This window comes from Lynx canadensis, chromosome B3 (genome assembly GCF_007474595.2).
Source record: "Lynx canadensis isolate LIC74 chromosome B3, mLynCan4.pri.v2, whole genome shotgun sequence".
Taxonomy (NCBI): domain Eukaryota; kingdom Metazoa; phylum Chordata; class Mammalia; order Carnivora; family Felidae; genus Lynx; species Lynx canadensis.
The window spans coordinates 17,807,915-17,828,307 of NC_044308.2; the positions used below are offsets into that span (position 1 = coordinate 17,807,915).

Here is a 20,393-nt window from a genome sequence, read left to right on the forward strand (position 1 = left end):
GTAAATCATGTTTTAAAGGATACCAAGATTTAGGGGCGCCTGGGTGGCTCAGTTGGTTGGGCCTCCAACTCAGTTTCAGCTTAGGTCATGATCTCACAGTTCATGAGTTCAAGCCCAAGCCCTGCATCAGGCTTGCTGCTGCCAGCATAGAGCCTGCTTTGGATCCTCTGTCCTCCTCGCTCTCTGCCGCTCCCCGACTTGTACTTTTTCTCTCAAAAATAAATAAAGTATTAAAAAAAATAAAGGATATCAAGATTTATTATTATGACTTAATTAAAGTATACCTTACATCTAATTTAAATAATCATTTATTAACAAATTTATCTAGTACTTGTCTATTGATCAAACTTTGTTTCCCAATCAAATAAACTCTGTTAATTTACTTAGAAAATTTTAACTTCCCGAAACTTCTTAGTGTTGGCTGGAAAATCGACAAGTCTCAAAGCTATTGAAGCTATTGAACTCAGTAATTCTACTTTAAAATATGACCCATCAGGATTTTTAAAAATTTAGGAATTCTGGAAATTAATGTATCAGATTGTTAAGCCCTTGCTGTTAAAGTTACTCATTTAAATGGATGGACAAGTTATTTCTTGGTGACTTTAATGAAAAAAAAAATTAAAAATCAGAAAACCAACTCTTCATTATATTTTTGCCTCAAAGTAAGCAGAAAAAGAAGTCAACATAGAGTCCAGGAGGTACTTTGGTAACACTTAAGAAAGTTCCCCAGAAAGTCAATTCAGTGGATTAGATCAGCCCATGAAGAAGCTCTATAGAAAGAGCTAGCAAAAGGGGGAAAGATAGAGGCTAAACAACATTGGTTTTTTTTTTACAAGTTTTAAAAATATGGAAAATCACTAATATGTACATTCTGCAAAGGAGGGAGTCATTACTGTCTTATGTAAATAAGTATTTGGGTTTTTATGCTTCAAGATTATGTAGGAAAATCATAGTATTTAAGAACAAATTAGGAATGAAATTATTGGAATATGGTGCTAATTTTGGTGAATAGAAAAGACTCTCAAGTGAAAATCAGTTTCAATAGTTGAAGTTCCTGAAATGTTCATTCTATGAAGGTACTATGATAACTTCTCAGAGCATCATTTTGATACATTTCTATTTCATTTCTCATACTCATTAGCCCCGTCAGATATGTTGATCAGACTGTAATCATATTCAGGTTATAACTTCAGAGCTGTGAGTAATTTAGTATTCTCTAGGAAGTTTGGGAAGAAACAATCCAAACAAGTAAATATTCTTTTTTTTCTTAATGTACAGCGGGAGCATTCATTTTGCTTATATCTAAGGTTTACCTTATTTGAAGGATTAGAGTATACATTTGTGATCATTTAAAACCATTTCAGTGGCTCTTGTAATAATTCATTCAGTCTGTGCTCTCTTAATAAATTTTACAAAAAACTCATGGCAAGTTAGTGTCATTTGTGTGTGAATTTTCCAATTGTATTTCAGACTTTAAGAAAGAAAGGCCTTAATGGTTGTGAGAGCCCTGATGCTGACGATTACTTTGAGCACAGTCCACTCTCGGAGGACAGATTCAGCAAACTAAATGAAGATAGTGATTTTATTTTCAAACGAGGCCCTGTAAGTACTTTTACTTTACCTCTACTTTTTATTTGTTGATCCTTTTTGTTAACTTCATTATATAGGCTCTGAACAAGAAGGAACACAGAGGGTGCGACAGCCCAGACCCTGATACTTCCTATGTGCTAACTCCACATACAGAAGAAAAATATAAAAAAATTAATGAGGAATTTGATAATATGATGCGGAATCATAAAATCGCAGTGAGTACGAAAGTATGGTTTGTGCTTTTATCTTGTGCATGAAGAGATTGGCCACAGTTCTTATTTATTTTCACAGTGGGTGATGACACCAGTAAGTAGAAGGGGAAGAAATTTCATTAATTTTTTTTGGTTTCATAGAACTTTAAAATAAATTGGTTATAGTCTTATAATAGTGCATGTTCAGGGTCTTTAAACATAGAAGTGAAGAGAAAACATCCTAATCCAAATTCTACTTCTTATCCCCTGTTCTAACTATCCCCTGCTCTCTCTTTGGGTAGAGCACCTAAACATCCTGGATTCCAGTTCTTTCATCTATAAAATGAATGAGTTGGTTTATGTAATTTAAAAGAAAAAAAAAATTTTTTAATGTTTGTTTATTTTTGAGAGAGAGTGTGTGTGAGGGGAGCGAGGGGCAGAGAGAGAGAGAGAGAGGGAGACACAGAATCTGAAATAGGCTCCAGGCTCTGAGCTGTCAGCATAGAGCTTGATGTGGGTCTGGAACTCATGAACGGCGAGATCATGACCTGAGCCAAAGTCGAACGCTCAACCGAGCCACCTAGGCACCCCAGGTTTACGTAATTTTTAAGGTCCCTTCTAGCTCTAAATTTCCATGATTTGTAAATACAAGGTGCATATAAGATTTCCCTTTCCCACTCATGACTTTTGAAAAATATTACATGTATTTTAAATCGATCTTGAGACTATAAAATCTGTAACAGATTTATTACAAATTTGGTGTTTCAGAATTATTTTGAATTATTTTGTATAGTTGATATAATAGTAGTAGCTTACCCTTTGGCTCTTTGTAATGTCCCAAAACTATTTAACAAAATCTGTCCAAACTCCTGGTCTTTCCTTATAGTGTACATATTGAGGAAGAAAGCCTTGGCTCAATTTTAATTTAAGGGAGCAATGTTTTTAAGCTGGTTGCAGAACAGATAGTTGGCTTAACATTTTTCTGTGCTCATGCATGTAACCATCATGGCAACCAGTACTTTTTGGAGTTCATGCTCCTTTGATAGTTCTTGAAAGAATTCTCATGGGAAGCTCATTGGGGAGAGCTGCTTAAGATAGCTATTCTGGATCTGATTTTCTAATGTTATATATGTATTTTAGGCTTCATGGGACAAATTGGTTCCAATGCTGATATTTATTTCAGAGTTACTTATTATCAGAGTTAATTCTCTTAAAAAGTATGCCTTAAAGTATACATCATGGATTATTTCTTCAAAGTAATCCTCTATTATAAGAAGCTCATGAAAAATAAGTTTAAGGAAGTATTTTTGTGCTGATACCATTTATTATTCTTAAAAAACAAAACAGCAAACAGTTAAATCCCTTCTGGCCTCATATGGATGTTGGTGACTTTGTAGTTAATGTTAAGCTGCAAAAATATTGTGTAAATAAAATTGTTTTACCTTTGAAAAAAATTATCATATATCCATTGTTTTATATCAGTTAATGAATTATTATAACTACTATTGGAAATAAGCTACTATTGAATAGAGTACATAAACTATTTAAATTCTCCAACTTTGAATTAGCAGTGTTACCAGTCTTTGCAATTACTGTTTTAAAATATGGGGAGAGGAAACCTTTTTCCTTTCTCTATAATAGAGATATTATAAAGAGAACTGTTATTTTCATGGTTAACAAGTATACTGTATGTGATCTATGGAGGAAATGCCAGAAGAAATAGGAAATATTATTTTAAGGGGGTGTGTGGAATGTTTAGGAGGAAAAGAAGATAGCATTTATAATATTTGTAATTTAATCTTCATACAATTTAAAGATGATAGGTTGTCAGTAGTAATTTTCCTGTGTAGATTGTTTCTTTGCATTTTCATTATACTCAGATTGCATTGCGTTGTGTATATATAACTTGATTTTTTTTATTTTTCGTTTGTCCATTAAGACTGTCAGTCAATTAAATAAAACTAGGGCTTATTTATAATGTCCCACATTTGGTGTAATAAGTTCATAATATGTGTACATATTTTTGCCCTTTTGTTATACTTGTAGTTGCCTGATAGAAATGTAATGTTCCTAAATGGTTTGCATTATTAAAGTGCTAATTTTATGCTTACTTGGTAACAGTGATATATTTTGTTATGTCTAAATTTGACAACACAACTTTAATATCAGTTTCTGACATTTAATTTTCATCTCTGAATATTTGAAATTATGTATGTATTAGCATATATGTATTCGTATATAAATATTGAAATTGAAAAGGTTCATGTCAAACAAACAGTTCAAACTGTTCAAATACAGTTCCAAAGAAAGCAGCTTGAATCTGCAAATTTAGTAGGAAACTATCCTCTTCCTCTAATTTTAATAACTAGAGTTACTTTATCACATGAAAGTTTGTAAGTTATTACATTTAATATAGATGAAAACGAAACTAACAGTTTTTTCTTCCTTGTTCTTTATTTACAGCCTGGTTTACCACCTCAAAACTTCTCAATGTCTGTCACAGTCCCTGTGACCAGCCCTAATGCTTTGTCCTATACTAACCCAGGGAGTTCACTTGTGTCCCCGTCTTTGGCAGCCAGCTCAACATTAGCCGATTCAAGCATGCTGTCTCCACCTCAAGCCACGTTACACAGAAATGTGTCCCCTGGAGTCCCTCAGAGACCACCAAGTACTGGCAGTGCAGGTATGTAGTAATACCTATTCTGCTGATTCTTTCACAAAAAGGGTGGTAAAATGAATTACTAACATAAGCAGTTTCTTATTTTGCTACTCGTAATTTTCTGTCTTTGATGAGCAAGAGTCACTGCTACATAATTGGCTCCATTTTAAAGAGTATTTTTGAAACTTTAATATGGGCTCTCTAACATCCTTTCAGGCACAGTGGAACGATACTACAGAATTTGCCGTCTAGAATTTTCCTTATTATAGGAAAGCCATACTTTGACAGGCAGAAAATTTAATTAGCATATCATGAGCAAAGACTTGAAGTTTGGGTGTGAGCCAGTCATGTTAAAAATACTGAGAATAGATCTACCTGATTGGAGTTAGAGTTCATTAATTCAGCAAAAATTTGCAGTGCATTTACTTCTTCACACTTTGCAGTGCAGTGTCTCCTCTCCTTTAAATCCTAGATTGACTAGTACTCCATTAGCACTGCCCCATTCTCATCATTTTGCTATTTGATACTGATACAGGAAGGCATACACTTTAAGAGCTTGATAGGTGAGCTTACACACACACACATACACACACATACACATATTTAACTACATCATATTGCACAGTAATGCCAAATTCAGACTAGGCTAGTTTTTGTTTTTTAGGAAAGGAGTGCAGGTTACTTCATTCAGATAAGGAGAACCAATTCATATTCATTCTTTGCCCTCTCTCTTCTCTCTGTAACGTTTTTAGGTGGGATGTTGAGCACTTCAGACCTCACAGTGCCAAATGGAGCCGGAAGCAGCCCAGTGGGTGCGTGAATTACTCCTGTTTTCACTTTGTAGGCATCTATCCTATGTGAGATGAAAGGAATATTGTACATCAAATAACGCCTTCTACCAAGTGAAGAGCTAAAAATGGGGTATATGATCAGAATAGACATGTCCCTTTGTAGACTTAATTGTCTTCTGAGGAGTACTTTTACTAATACTTAACATTTTTTAATAACAACCCTGCTGTATTCTTTATACCTTGGCCTCAAGTGCCTCCTTCATAGCAGATATTGTTCTTTGCTAGAGACAAAATTGCCTTAATACAGTTTTTTCATCAAGCCAATTTCTTACACAGAGAAGCTTTCTGTATCATCTATTCTCACCAAACTTAGACTATTAGCAGACCGATACATCTTACAGTAAGTAGCATGAAATGTTTTTGGAGTGATTGCAGTACACAGAAGTGGTAGACCTAATTTTAGAGCTACAAAGAGAGTTGAGGAGTTTGTCTTTGAGGGATCTGTTTTGGTGGCCATGTGTAGAACATTCACATATTTTCACAGTTGCTGCCAAATTGGCTTTTTTGCTTTGGCATCCTTTCTAAAGATGACCAGCAAGTTTAAACGCATTGTGAAGGTGTCACCCAAGGTTGATGTGCCAGTAAAGATAGATTGTGAACTGAGCATTACAGAAATGTGGTATGTATGTTAAAGAGTTAGAAGAATAACTGTATCCCTTTGGATAATCATCACATTAAGTGGTCTTGGTCTCTTAATCTGGGATAATGACAGTTGTCATCACTGTTATCTAAAAACAAGGGTGGGAACTTCCTCCCTGCTTTTAGGTATTGTGTGTCCCTGGAGACTTCTGAACATAGATCTCTTATCGGAAAGATCCCAATTGCATGTATTCAACCCATTCATTCTACAAAAATGTAAGGAGCTTCTGCCTCAAGAAAATTAATGGAGATCATTGAATAACTTAATTTAAAATGATGAGAAAAAACAGATATTGTTGAGATAAGTTACAAAACATACAGTCACCTAAAGTAGGAATAAGCGCCTAATTATGTCTGCCCCTATATTAATAGCTGTTTGAATGGAATTAAATATAAGACCCATTGTTGGATCTTTTTGAACAGATAATTCATTGTGGAAAAATTCATAAAGGTCTTAACAGTTATACATTAGGACTGCTATACTGGTACATGTATTTCCAGATATTTAGAGTTTATTTCAGTTCCATTTTAGTTATTTGCATGCCCATATACTCTTCGTGTTAAATTTTCCCATATGCTTTTATTCCCCCAAGATTTCCTTTCCCTTCTACTTCCTAGCCTGGTTAAGGCTGGAATCAAACATTTCTATTTCATTTAATGTTAATTTTAACTAGTTCTTGGTTTTATTTTCAAAATTCGTTTTATTTCATGGAGTTTACTCTTTGATGATTTCTGATGTGTTTTTGCATTGCCTTTACTTTTTTTTCATCCTCTGGCATTGTAAACACGGTTCTTCCTCCTGTCAAACAAGTGTTTCACTTCTCTCCTCATTTTTTTTCTTATACTTCCCACATTTCGTAAAGGCTTTTTCACTGTTTTTTTTCTTATCTGCATGCAACTATAAATCTAAACTTTGTCTCTGCTGCTCAGTTTTCTGTGTCCCCTTTGGTAATTTGAAACTCAGACTTTGTCATTGTCCTAATTTGACCTTCTGCATGTAACCCTGTTTCTTTTTTTTTTTTTTTTTCCATTCATTCTCTTTTTTTGTAAGCCTCCCCCACATCTGGACCCTCCTGTTTAGAGGGCTGCATGATCGCAGTCCTTAGATCATGGCACATCACCCCTGGTTTATATGGAGCATCTCAATGTCATTTATTAATCCCTCTTACACCTGTGTTGCATTCCTGTTCCCTTCTTCCCCCATCACAGGCAACCACCTTAGTGTGCTAGTGTTAGTAGTGTTAATAATCATGATTAGCAAACATGAATTTGTATTAACATTTAAAATTTAATTAAAATATTTTAAGTGCTTAGTGAGTTATTTAAAAGTCTGTTTCCATTATTACTTGTACACAGATAAATCCTGCTTCTTAGGACACACCTCAGCATCTCCTAACACATGAGATTGGCTATCTTGATTCTTCATTAGTTCCTACTCCTATACGCCTAGTTTTATATATATCAGGTGTAATTTTACTTATTCTACTTGTGTTTGGATTGTATTCTAAATGGCTTGTGTGTTATAACTGGTTTTTAATATATGCTACCTCAGAATTAGACTTAACTGAGGAGACCTCTTATGTCACTTAGTTTGGAGACCAGCTGGAAGTGGTTATTTCTGTGCAGTACTTGGAGCATACATGAGTTTAATGTGCTTCTTGCTATAAATTTTCCTATTAAAATAAATAGTCTTTCATAGGTATTTTAGGCATGGTATTTTGTGAGAGAGAGTCAGATAATACATTTTAGCTTATTTTCAACAATGGTGCCATTTTGGTTTAGTAGTTTGGAAAAATAGTTTAAACTCATTTTTTACCTAAATAAAGTCTTTATGAATGAAAAGATTAAACAGTTAAAATTTCCAGAGAAATGCAGAAGAAAAAATATTAAAAGATATGGGTATGGGTTTTTTTTTAATTTTTTAAAAAGTTTTATTTATTTTGAGAGAGAGAGAGCATGAGCAGGGGAAGGGCAGAGAGAGGGAGAGAGAAAATCCCAAGCAGGCGCTGCTGTCAAATCCCCCAACACAGGGCTCGAACTCACCAACCATGAGATGATCTGAGGTAAAATCAAGAGTCAGATGCTTAACTGACTGAGCCACCCAGGTGCCTCATGTTTTCTAATGTGTATTTTTCAAGGTATGTTTCTACATGTTTGATAAACCTTGTGCTAAATGAAATTAAACAACTTTCTTCTCTGTAGGACATTCAGAACCTTTAAAATGTTAATCTGTTTTGTGAGTCATTAAACTTAGTGTATAAATATGGTTACTCAAAGTGATTTCATAATCGAACCCTTCATTTTTTTTCCCTCATGAAAAAGCATCTTTCATAATTAGTGCCATATAAAACATTTTGGGAAATCTTGCTTCTGATCTTAATATACATAGAAAAGCATTTTTGAGTGTGAAGACTTCCATAAGTTGAAATTGAGGTTTAATAAAAGAAACAAGACTATCAGGCTTGTGCTGTGTTAATAGCAGAGCTGTTCATTGGGACCAGCCCTTGCACTGAAGACAGTTAGAAATGCTAGGGAAAACATTTTTAAAATCTGCATGAAGCATTTGAGAACTAACAAGATAGTGAAGCATTTCTGGCTCAAGATCCAGGGAATGACAGAGACTTCAGGAGGGTGAGCCCAAAATCTGTGACTACTTTTGCTCAGGTGGTATTTGCCACTTCCACAGTGGGGTGCTTCAGAAGCAGAGGGTGACAGCCTGAGAAACCCAGGGGGACAGAGAGATCAAGGTTCAGGGTCCACAAAGAGTTGGGAGGGCCCAAATGTGTTCTTGTCCCCTTGTGTTGAGACCCCAAAAGGCGGGACCAGAGAAGTAGAGTGAATCAGAGTTTAACAATCCCTTGCAGTAGCTATGGCATCCCACTTTCTGAAGCTAGACTGTGGGCATCTATGCTTATAGTACAGGATAAACATTCTTTTCAATATCTGTGTTTTACATTAAAAAAAAAAATGTTGTTATACAAAAAATGAAGAATGACCACATGCTGGGCCGCAAAAACTCTCAGCAAATTTCAGAGAATTTAATCATATGGAGATAAATCTCTGGTGACAGAATAATTCAGCTAGCAACCAATATCCAAAGATGCTTGTTTAAAACAAATGTTCTATACATAACATGTATAATAGCTTACTGTGGCATTCCAGGCTTAGAGACTTGTAATGAGCCACTTCCAGATAGCTTCGCTTCACCTTTAAACTGTCACATTTTTACTGATCCTGTCATTTTCAAATGCATAATACTTTTATAGATGAGCCCTCCATTTGCCTTATTCTTATTTTAATTTTTGTTGAGTCTTCTGCTCTCCAGAAGATAGGATGCTTCGGGCCCGTGTCAGAGTGAAAGCAGAAGCATCCTTGAACTTTTTAATTTAAGCATTGAACAAACTCTGGATAGGGAAAGACATTAACCAGGAAACTAGAGGAAACCTAACCATGAAAGGAATCTTTGTTCATCAGAAACACCATGAAGAGAATGAAAAGGCAAGATAGAGTGGGAAAATATAGGGGTGTGTGTGTGTGTGTGTGTGTGTGTGTGTGTGTGTGTGTATAAAACAGAGGGCTTTTTATGAAGAATACTATAAGTCATCACGAAAAAGAAAATCTGATTTTTTAAAATGCGCACGAGAACACAAACATTTCACAAGAGAAGCTCTCCAGGTGTCTAGTAAACATGTGACAAAATGCTCATAAGAACCAATTGAGGTCTTGCTGGCAGGGTGTTGGGTGGGGAGAAGGGCTAAAGGGGTGAGGGTCCTAAAGGAGTCAGACACTTGTTGGGATGAGCACTGAGTGTTATATTTAAGCGATGAATCACTGAATTCTATTCCTGAAATTATTATTACACTATATGTTAACTCACTTGGACTTAAATTTAAATAAATAAATAAAAAGATGCTTATTCTCAGTAACCAAGGAAATGCAAAACTAAAGCCACAGATAGCATTATACACCTAACAGAATGGCCTTGGAATAGGCAGATAATACCAAGTGTTGACAAGCTATGGAAAAATTCAAACTCATATGCTGATGATGGCAGTACAGATTGGTGCAGCCATTTTGACACTGTCTACTATAGGTGTAAATGTGTGTATTCTACAGTGAACCATTTTTACTCATCTTTATATGCTGTAGAGAAATGCATGGGTATACCATGAGCACCAAGAGAGATGTAAAGGAATGTGCGTGGTATTATTTGTTACAACCAACATCTAGAAATAATCCAAATTTGTATCAACAGTAGAACAAATAAATAAAGTGATAGTACATTTATATGAAGAAATACTATACTGCAACAAAAAGACATGACAGCAGTAATTAACAGTGTGGATGGATTTATCAAACTATTATTGAATGAGAGACAATAGATGCAAATACAAATTGGTTCCATTCAAATACAGTGTGAAAAGGAGGAGAGCAAAATTACAGTGCTAAGGATGCATGTATAGATAGGTGGTAAAACTATAAAGAAAAACAAGTTACTGTAAAAATCACAATACTGGTTACTTTTTGGGTAGGTGGACAATAGTAATGTTTTGGGGGGCCCAATTATAGAGACTTTGGGGGTTTGGCAGTATTCTTTTTCCTGATCTAATGGGTACGTGGATGTTCACTTTATGATAAGTCCTTTTTTTTTTTTTTAATATAATTTATTGTCAAATTGGCTTACATACAACACCTGGTGCTCATGCCAACAAGTGTCTCCTCAGTGCCCATCACCCATTTTCCCTCTCCCCTACACTCCCCCAGAAAAGTCCTTGATCTTTGAAGTTTTTGTTTTGTGCACCATTTTGTATAATGTGTTACATTAATACAAGTTTTTAAAATAAACATAATACATTTGATTTTAAAAAGGAATTATAAACCACCAATGTGGAGGCACTTTTAAAATTATGAGAGAATGTAATGTACATAGTTGTTATACTATTCCAAAATCTAGAGAGAAAAAAATTGACACATACACACATTCATACTCTCAGAAAGAGTCAGCAGTCTTTGAGTCTCTGGGTGTTATTGCCCACATGCAGCAGCTAGACGTGCAGCCCCATCTTGAGATCAGGAAGCAAGTCGGTGTAAGAGGACAGGCCAACAAGCCTAGGATGGCAGAGTGGAAAGCTGGAAAGTTCTAGGTCCGCTACATTGAGCTGCTAAAACCACTGAGCCTGCAACCACTTTACCCCCAGTCTTCTGTGAGATAAAAATTTTCTCATTTCTTAAGAGAAAAAGTAAGGTAAAATACAAGTCAGAAGTAGGGGAATATTTAATAAGCAGATAAGCATTTATGTACCTAAATGAAAGAAAGAAACCACCTTCAATTTCAAAAATTGAAAGGATGTATCAGGAGATTTAAATAAAAATGGCAAAGAAAAACAACTTACTAATTGCCAACTATTACCACCTTTTTATTGTGACATGGAGAGCTGATGAAGGGATGTTGAAACTGATGATCTCATGTGCTTATGGCATTGTAGCAATCTTTCTAGAAAGATTTTGGCAAGGTGTTTCAGTAGTCATAAAAATGTTTATGCCTCTGAGCCCACTAATCCCATTTCTGGGACTCTCCTAAAGAAATAAACTAGAATATACAAAGTTTCACTGCAACATTATTTAGAGTAGTGAACAATAGGAAGAAACCAACGTATTCTACAGTATGAAAATTATGTAGATTAAAATTTCAGCTGAATTCCTTTTTAGTTGTGATTTAAAACTGCAAAAAAAAAAAAAAAACCATGCTTATGGAAAATTCAAAGGAAGGGAAATCCAAACTGATTATCATAGTTGTGTTGGGGTGGTGGAAGTAGGAGTCTTCCCTCTCGTTTTCTACTTTATAAACTTTGATGCTATATTGATACGGTATCTCCACAGTCATAAAACTTTTATTATAGTAAATGAATTAGAGTATTCATTTGTGTTTCCTTGTAACGTGATAATTTTTTGTCTTCAGGCTATGTCATTGTCTAAGTGAAACCAGTGTTGTCCATACTGTAAATTGTGGCCATCCTCCATAGTGGCAATCTGATTTGGCTTACTAGACATATTTCTCTGTGGAAAATTTACATTTAATACTTAGATAATTTGTAGTTCATATGACTTCAGGAACTCCTTTTAACTTTGGGCTTGTGTTTAAAGATCAAGTGTAGAATCAAGTCTCTGATTTCCAGCAGTTTTGCTTTGTAAAAACATTTTGAGAAAGAGAAAATATATATATACCAGACTAGTATATACAGGGGCTCAAGAAGCTCTTGGAATTGTTTAGGGGTGAGTGAAAGTAACATGTAACGGCTTGCAGAGTAGCAGAGGCAGCGGCAGTTAAAGAGAAAATGGATGAAGTGAAAAACATTGTAAAGCAAGAATAGCAGGGCTTGAGCCCTGTGAAAGTGGGATGGAAGTGACTGGGGATGGTGGTAGTACAGGAGTTTAAACAGGTTGTGTTAGAGATGACAGCAGCATATCTGGGGAAAAGGCCACCGGATGGTTGCATGTGAACTTGAAGTGAGATATAAAGCAGAAGCACAGATGTAAGAGGTACACTGAGGCAGTGGTTAAAGCCGGGGGTTGCATGAAGTCTCTGAAAGAGGAGAAGCCTCTTTGGGGCTGTCCACATGGGATAGATTGAGAGGGCGAATACAGTATACAGGAAAAGAAGCAGCAGGATTTCATGAGCATTGTCTGTTGTAGATACGCGTTTCTAATGGACAGCATCCATGCTCTCTATCATACAGGAATTTCCACTGAATCAAGTAAATATGTCATCAGTTATTTTATTTTTGTCATCAGTAATCTTGAAACTCATGGGCTTTTTTACTTTTAGAAACCTCATCAACTCATTCTTTATAAAAATACAATTTTACAGACTTTTAAAATGCTTATTTACTGAATAATCAGCTGAAACTTTGTCAGGTTTTATGAAAATTTGTCAAATATGATAAAATCAGTTCTTGAACCTTGCTCTGAATGAGTTTTTCAGAATCTTTTGAGATTTTCAAAAGTCTTTGCATGTCAGTTCAACTTCTGAATTTAATTCATAATAATAAGACATTAAAGGCATCACTGTCTACAATTTAGCCCTAAAAGAGTAGTGTTAAGGACATGGAGTGCTTTCCAGCCACTTAATGCATTATGTCAGCTGATATGATATTCTGAAATATGAGCCAGACTGATATAATTGAATGATATGCCTCAGAGCTATAGGACCGTAAGTGAAATTAGCTTTGTTAGGTTTCAAGAGGCATTGGTATGCAGTTTGCTCAAGAGCATTTGTATCATGTATTATGTCAGGGTGTAATTTACCTTAATACCTAAAAACACATTTTAATAATAATCACATTAAATTGGGTTTATCCATTTAGAATTGGTACTGCAGTTCTTAAATTTATAGACTATGTCAACATGAGTTATATCCTGAAGGTATTTGCCTTAAAAATCTATCTCAATGATATCTTCATTTTGTCATAAAAAGTGAATAGGAAGTAAGAAATATATTAAGATAGCATATCGCTACACTTTACAAAATCACAAATAGTGCATATAAGGTTATCATGTTTCAGGCTGGCAAGTTACCCAACACTTACATCATCCTGTAATAATTATCTGCTGCAGACTCTGACTTCACACTAAAAAATACCATGCTTTTAGATTCTCTTCACTCTGGGTTGCTATGGTATTATGTGTAGCTTTTCAGCACCATAGACTCCACATGGGAAGAGAGTATAGAGCTTCCTGATAATGCATTCTTCTAAATTATCCTCAAATCATCTCGTAATGTATTTGAGAAGAAATACTGCCTTACCCTTCATATTTGAGTACAAATCAGGCAAATAAGAATCTTCTCAATGTTATCAAAGAGATTACAAATGTATATTTGTGCCTGTTAATTAAGAGAAACGTTAATCTGTACTTGTTAATCTAATATTCTGTTAGTTCCTATCACACCCCCTATTTTTGAACAATCTTTGATAAGCAGTTTTTATCCAGATGGCTTGTTTAGCAGTTACTTCTGCCCAGTGCATGGATGCGCTCCACTCCACAGGGGATGGCCTGGGGAGGAGATTGCTTAATAGCACTGCTTTCTGAAGCTTAGCAGAACATAGGAATTGCTCTCTGGGGTGTGGAAAGGAGATTCGGCCCAGACTTAATACATACTGCTTCAAGATAATGGAAATTGCCTCATAAGGTTAACTGAAATACCAGTCCCCACAGCAAAATTAAATCACATAAATGAATTAAAACTGGTGTCCCTTGGTAAAAGTGTCAGAGAAAGCAGGAGGAGTTGGGGGACAGTGAGGTGTAGGGGAGAGGAAACACTGATCATCTGGAATCCTGACACGTTGAATGACAGCTGCTGCAGAGATAGACCAGTTCCCAAGGGCCATACCTCACCGCTGTTTTCTTTGTCCATTGAAAATGCACTGGTCAGGATTCAATAAAGTTGATCATACCACATTGTCAAACATCAATTTTTAGTTACTCATATAAATAATTCACCTAAATAACATGTTTTTCAAACTCTAAATATGTTATAAGCAGATATATCGAAGCATCCATTTTCTTCAGTTGTTTATCTTTAAGAACTTAATCCATCTCTTTCCAGTTATATTTTTAAAATTTTCGAATTCCCCTATCTTTTAATCAGTTGCCTCTATTCATTATAATACTATTGCTGAAAATATTTTATAATCCACCAACCGCTGTCTGGATTGTAAATGGCTTTAAATAATAGTTCTGTTCCATTCAAGAAACTTTTGTAGATTTAAAATGTTCTGATAACCCAATACAAATGCTCTTAAAGTGAAAAACATGTAATACATAATTGTTTTTCGTCATTAACTCATTGCAGTTCTTTGAGACCCATCATTTTACTTCTTGGCAACTCAGGATGCAGTTCCTTCTCTGTCAGCTTTTTCCTCATTCTGGCTTTCTTCTGAGTCTCAAAATGGCTGGAGAATAAAATGCTTCCTCCGTTGTCCTTGGAGGAATGCAGGAGCTTCCCTCACCACCACAGAACAGCTTCTCTACTTAGGATCTGATTGGACATTCCTGGATCCCCTCACTGTGGTGAGGGAGGGAGAATGCCTCCATACTCACTGGCTTGGCTTGGACCTATTGCCAAGCAGTGATTGAAGTGGAGTCAGCCACCCAAACCACAAGGCTGTTACACAGGAGGCCTAGGATGACTGCGCTCTCCAGGAAAATAGGGATGACCTCTTACATTTGTCTTGTAGCTCAAATGATGCCCAAAAGGACTGTATATCTAGAACATACACCACAAGATATCCATTTCCTTATTTCCTCTAATAGAGTTCTTTTAGGGAAGTTGAAAAGCAGGAATAAGACGATTAAAGTCAGACAGACCACAGATATTTAATGAAGACCTTACCAGCAGCCAAAGAAATGGAGCAGGTAGCAGTAGAGCAATAAGGAACAAGTACTTGGTGAAAACAAAGCAGTAGAGCTGAGTGCTCAGGAAGCTGCAGTGAAGGAGTTGCCCTGGTCACTAGTTCAGGCCCTGAACTAGTAGGAGTGCCTCTGCCACAGGGATGAATGACTAGGCTGGTCTCAAGCAGTTTCTTAAAATAGCTCCGTTATCTCAGTCCCCAGTAGGAGATGCCTTGTGTTTTAAATATCTCTCCCAATAGGACCAAGCAGTAAGACTAAAAACAAGTGACATAAGTCTTCAGTTTTATATGTATTTCAGATTTGAGTTGATCTTTTTGCTTATTTGGGGGTTGATATTTTTGCTCCTAATGAGTTGTGTTATAAAATTTATTTGTAAAACCAGGACTAGGGAAAACTTGTTTCATATTTGTACCAGAGTATTTTGATGACTCTTTACATGTTAATGAAGGATATTTCCTTTTTCCAGGGAATGGATTTGTAAACTCCAGAGCTTCTCCAAATTTGATTGGAACTACTGGTGCAAACAGTTTAGGCAAAGTCATGCCTACAAAGTCTCCCCCTCCTCCCGGTGGCGGCAATCTTGGAATGAACAGTCGAAAACCAGATCTTCGCGTTGTCATCCCTCCTTCAAGCAAGGGCATGATGCCTCCCCTGGTACATTAAATTTTTCTTTACCTTAATTCTTTGAGACACATTTTATACAGCCAGACTATGTTTTCCTTTGGAATTTTCTGTACTGCCATAGAATCTAGACCCTTTCCTAATGAATGTTTCTATTTGAAGTTAGCGTTTGAAGAGGCAAAGCTATTTTAAATACACAGAAATCAGATTATAGAAAAACAGGATGTAAATATGCCGAGTGGTTATTTAAAATTATAGCTAAATAAAGAGAGGCTGTTATGTGTAAGTTTAGTTTTACCAGGCAGGAACCTTTGCTCAGAGATCCCATCACCAAATTTATAAATTAAACCTGACTTAGGTGTTTCTTCTCTGTACTTTGCGTATTTTCAGTAATCAATTACACATGCTTTTCTGTAGGAGAAACACTAAACCAGGTTTTAGAAAATTCTACATACCAAAGAGAACCATTGCAGAATAGGGAACAGTGCATCAAAACTGAATGAGTTATTCTCCAAATAATTTTTGTTTATTCCTTCTCAGATCACCTTCCCATTTAATTCTGTAAAGAATACAGGTCTCTCCACCCCAGCCCTTAGCAACGTCTTCATAGTTCCAGCCTCATATGCTTTTTAATCCTATATTTATGAAGAAGAGTATATGTATCCCCTTTAGCCTCTTATAGAAAACAATTAGAATATGTTTTAAAACCATTCTTCGTATCACTGTTGTTTGACTAACAGTGTGATGTGCCAGGTGTCCTTTCTGCGGTGCAGCTGCTAAACTCACCATTTGATTTTTTTCGCTAAGTGAAAGTTGATGCTGTCAGGCTTTAGATCATAATTCTATGTATGTATGATGCTTTGTAGATTCCCAAACATCTTCTATGCATTGTCCTATTTGACTGTCAATTATACTGTAATTTTGGCTAGGTAGAGATGAGGAAACTAGTACTTGTCCAGGGTAATACAAAAGGGAGCCAGGACCAAAATCTTTTAAGTCAAGAAACAAACAAGTACTTTTTCATTTGGAGATAGAAGGCTGGAGACCGCGTGGCTCCCAGCCTTACAATGAAAATGAGTAGGACAGACAGGTTCACAGTTCTCCGTGGATAGATCGTAGTGCTGAGATTTCATGGCAACCAAGTGGCCCGGGCTCTAGGGAGAGACAGAAACTGCAGGGAGAGGACATTTGAGCACTGACTTACCTGGGTAAGACACAGGTAATAAGAGTTAAGCTCAGATGACTGGTGGATTGCTGGAGGTCAAGTGTTCACTGGCAGGACAGTGGAAAACCCCTAGGGCTGTGATACAGGAGTCGGAGTTCTTTGATAGGCTTTTTCTCCGTGAACGCCACTAGATACTCACAGAAGAGACTGGGGATACTCTGAAAAAGTCTGTGTAGCATACAAGTGGGAGAGGGGAAGAGCAGCCACCGCACTAGGGATAAAAAGTTTTGCCTGGGCCCTTTTCCCCTTTCTCTCCTATGGACCAGAAGTCTGTGAGGAGATGAAAAACAGAAGGTGTCACCCTGAAGGCACTGGTGACCTCCCATTGTATCTGGAGAAATGGAGATGGAAAAAGATCTCAGCCCATGGTGGAGGAGCAGGGCAGGGTGACCGAGAAGCACCACAGCCTGGGGTACGGCACCAACAAGAGAAAGCTTCATACTGAGAATGGAGCAGTCACTGGGGAAAAAACAAACTGCCCCTGACAAATCAATGCTCACGTCTTCCCAGAGGGATGTGAGGCCCATGGTGGATGTACTGAGGGTAACCATTGCAACAGTGAAGCTCAAACCCAGCCCAATTCCTAATTAAATGAACTCAAATCATACACTAAAGACCTAGCAAGAGGAAAGACCTGTAGGTCAGTGGCATTACCCAAACTGCAATACAAAGAGAAAGAAGAGTGAAAATAAATGGTGCAAACAACAGCAGAACAAAGCCTTCAAGAGCTGTAGACTTTTATCAGGTGGATTAACATGTTTGTAATTGGACTTCCAAAAAGAGAAGAGAGAGAACAGAGCAGAAGAAATATTTGGAGAAATCCTAACAACACCAAGTAGGATAGGTACACACACATTCAGACTGCTAAAAGCAAAAGACAAAGAGGAAGAATCTTAAAGGCAGCCAGAGGGAAGAGACAGAAGAACAAAGGTAAGAATTTATAACATACTTCAGAAACTACACAAGCTGCAGAACAGCGGAGTGACAAAGTACTGAGATCCAAAACAAAACCCCCTCAACCTAGAACTCTGTATCCAGCAAAAATATCTTTCAAAAATGAAAGAGAGAAACTTTCTCAAACAAAAAACCTGGAGGATACATTGCCGGCAGACCTACTGTACAAGAAATGCTAAAGGAAGTCCTTCACAGAAGGAATATGATACCAGCAAAAACTTGGATCTATACAAAGCAACAAAGAACAATGGAAATGAAGTAAATGAAGATAAAATAATTTTATAAACATTTTATTTTAGAACAATTTTAAATGTCTACAAAGATTACAAAGATAGGATAGAAAGCTCTACACACCCAATTTCTCCGATTGTTGACATCTTGCATTAGTATGGTACACTTGTTGCAACTAACAAGTCAGTGTTGATACACTGTTATTAACTGAAATCCATACTTTATTCAGATGTCCTTAGTTTTTAACTGCATGTGTTTTCTGTTTTGGGATCCCATCCAGGACACCAGGTTACATTTGGTAGTCATGTCTCCTTAGCCTCCTCTTGGTTGTGATAGTTCGTAAGACTTTCCTTGCTTTAATGACCTTGACAGTTTTGAGAAGTACTGGTCAGGTATTTTGTAGAATGCTCCTCAGTTGGGATTTTTTTCTCATGATTAGACTAGGGTTATTGGTTTCAGGGAGGAAGGCCATAGAGGTAAAGTGCCATTTTTATCACATCATATCTATCATTATCGGTAATTACTATTGATGGTAACCTTGGTCACCTTGCTGATATAGTGTTCCATGGGTTTCTCTGCTGCAAAGTTACTCTTCTTCCTTTCCAAACTGTCCTCCTTGGAAGGAAGTCCCTATGCAAGGTCCATACTTAAGGAGTGGGGAGTGAGGCTCTACCTCCTTGAGGGCAGAATGTCTACATCAGTTATTTGGAGTTCTTCTGCACAGGTGACTGATCTGTTCACTTTCATTTATTTAATAATTTATGTTAATATGGACTTACGGACATTTATACTTGGGGTTATAATACTCCTAAATTCTGTGAATACCTAATTTTACCAATACTGTCTTATTCTTTTGCTCACATTGTTCTAGCTTTAGCTATTGAGGACTTGTTGGGTGGTTCCTGTGCCTCTCTCACACAGTCATCCTCATGGGGTTTTTTTGGTGGCGGGGAGCATGGGGGAGTTGCTTGGAAATTTCTCAGGTAGTACAAAATGCTGTAGGCTCATCCTATATATTTCCTGCCCCAGTGCTAGAACCGGGCATTTCTCCAAGGAACCTTGGTTCCTTTTATTGGAGAATGGTATTAGAAACCAAAATCTGGGCATTTTCCTTTTTTAAAATTGCTCCAAAAGATCACCAGCTTTCTAAGCAAAAACATTGGGAATGAATTTTGTACTTCTAGCACATGTAAAAATAAAATACATGGCAACAGAAGACAGAGAGGCAAATCGTAAATACACTGTTCTAAGCCCTTAACCTACACCTAACGCGATACCTATTTGAAAGTGAATACTAGAGAAAACATACCATACAAACATTAACCATAAGAAGGCCAGCATAGCTATAATGATTCCAAACAATGTAGAGTTTACAGTCAGGAATATTACCAATGATAAAGAAGGACAGCACATAGTCCAATTTCCAAGAAATATCTTTTTAAAAAAATTTTTTTAATGTTTATTTTTGAGAGAGATGGAGTGTGAGTGGGGGAGGGGCAGAGAGAGTGGGAGACACAGAATCTGAAACAGGCTCCAGGCTCTGAGCTGTCAGCACAGAGCCTGACACGGGGCTCAAACCCACGAACCATGAAATCATGACCTGAGCTGAAGTCGGACGCTTAACTGACTGAGCCACTCAGGTGCCCCTAATGTTTGTTTATCTTTGAAAGAGAGAAACAGAAACACAGAGTGCAAGCAGAGGAGGGGCAGAGAGAGAGGGAGACACAGAATCCGAAGCAGGCTCCGAGCTGTCAGCACAGAACCCAACTTGGGGCTCAAACTCACAAACCTCAAGATCATGACCTGAGCCGAAGTCAGACACTTAACTGACTGAACCACCCAGGCGCCCCAAAGAAATAAGTATCTTTAATGTATATGCACCTAACAGAAGACCTTCAAAATTTATAAAGCAAAAACTGATAGAATTAAAAGGTGAAATAGAAAAATCCACAACTGTACTTGGAAATGTACATAAGTACGTGAGTATGCCTCGTGATAAACTCCTCAGTGAAATACTGGTA

General features: G+C 36.8%; 1 protein-coding gene across 6 annotated transcripts in view; it reads left to right on the forward strand.

Moving 5' to 3' along the window:
- Positions 1 to 20,393, forward strand: part of MEF2A (myocyte enhancer factor 2A) — a 165,400-nt gene that overhangs the window by 126,462 nt on the left and 18,545 nt on the right. For 4 of the 6 annotated variants that reach the window (XM_030317490.1, XM_030317489.1, XM_030317492.1 and 1 more), the window contains 4 exons: positions 1,668 to 1,805; positions 4,245 to 4,464; positions 5,193 to 5,252; positions 15,808 to 15,995. In XM_030317490.1, coding sequence (XP_030173350.1) covers positions 1,668 to 1,805; positions 4,245 to 4,464; positions 5,193 to 5,252; positions 15,808 to 15,995 — 606 coding nt within the window. Of the gene's footprint in view, positions 1 to 1,470; positions 1,603 to 1,667; positions 1,806 to 4,244; positions 4,465 to 5,192; positions 5,253 to 15,807; positions 15,996 to 20,393 lie in introns of all 6 variants that reach the window. The other 2 variants (XM_030317493.1, XM_030317495.2) reach the window with 1 other exon arrangement.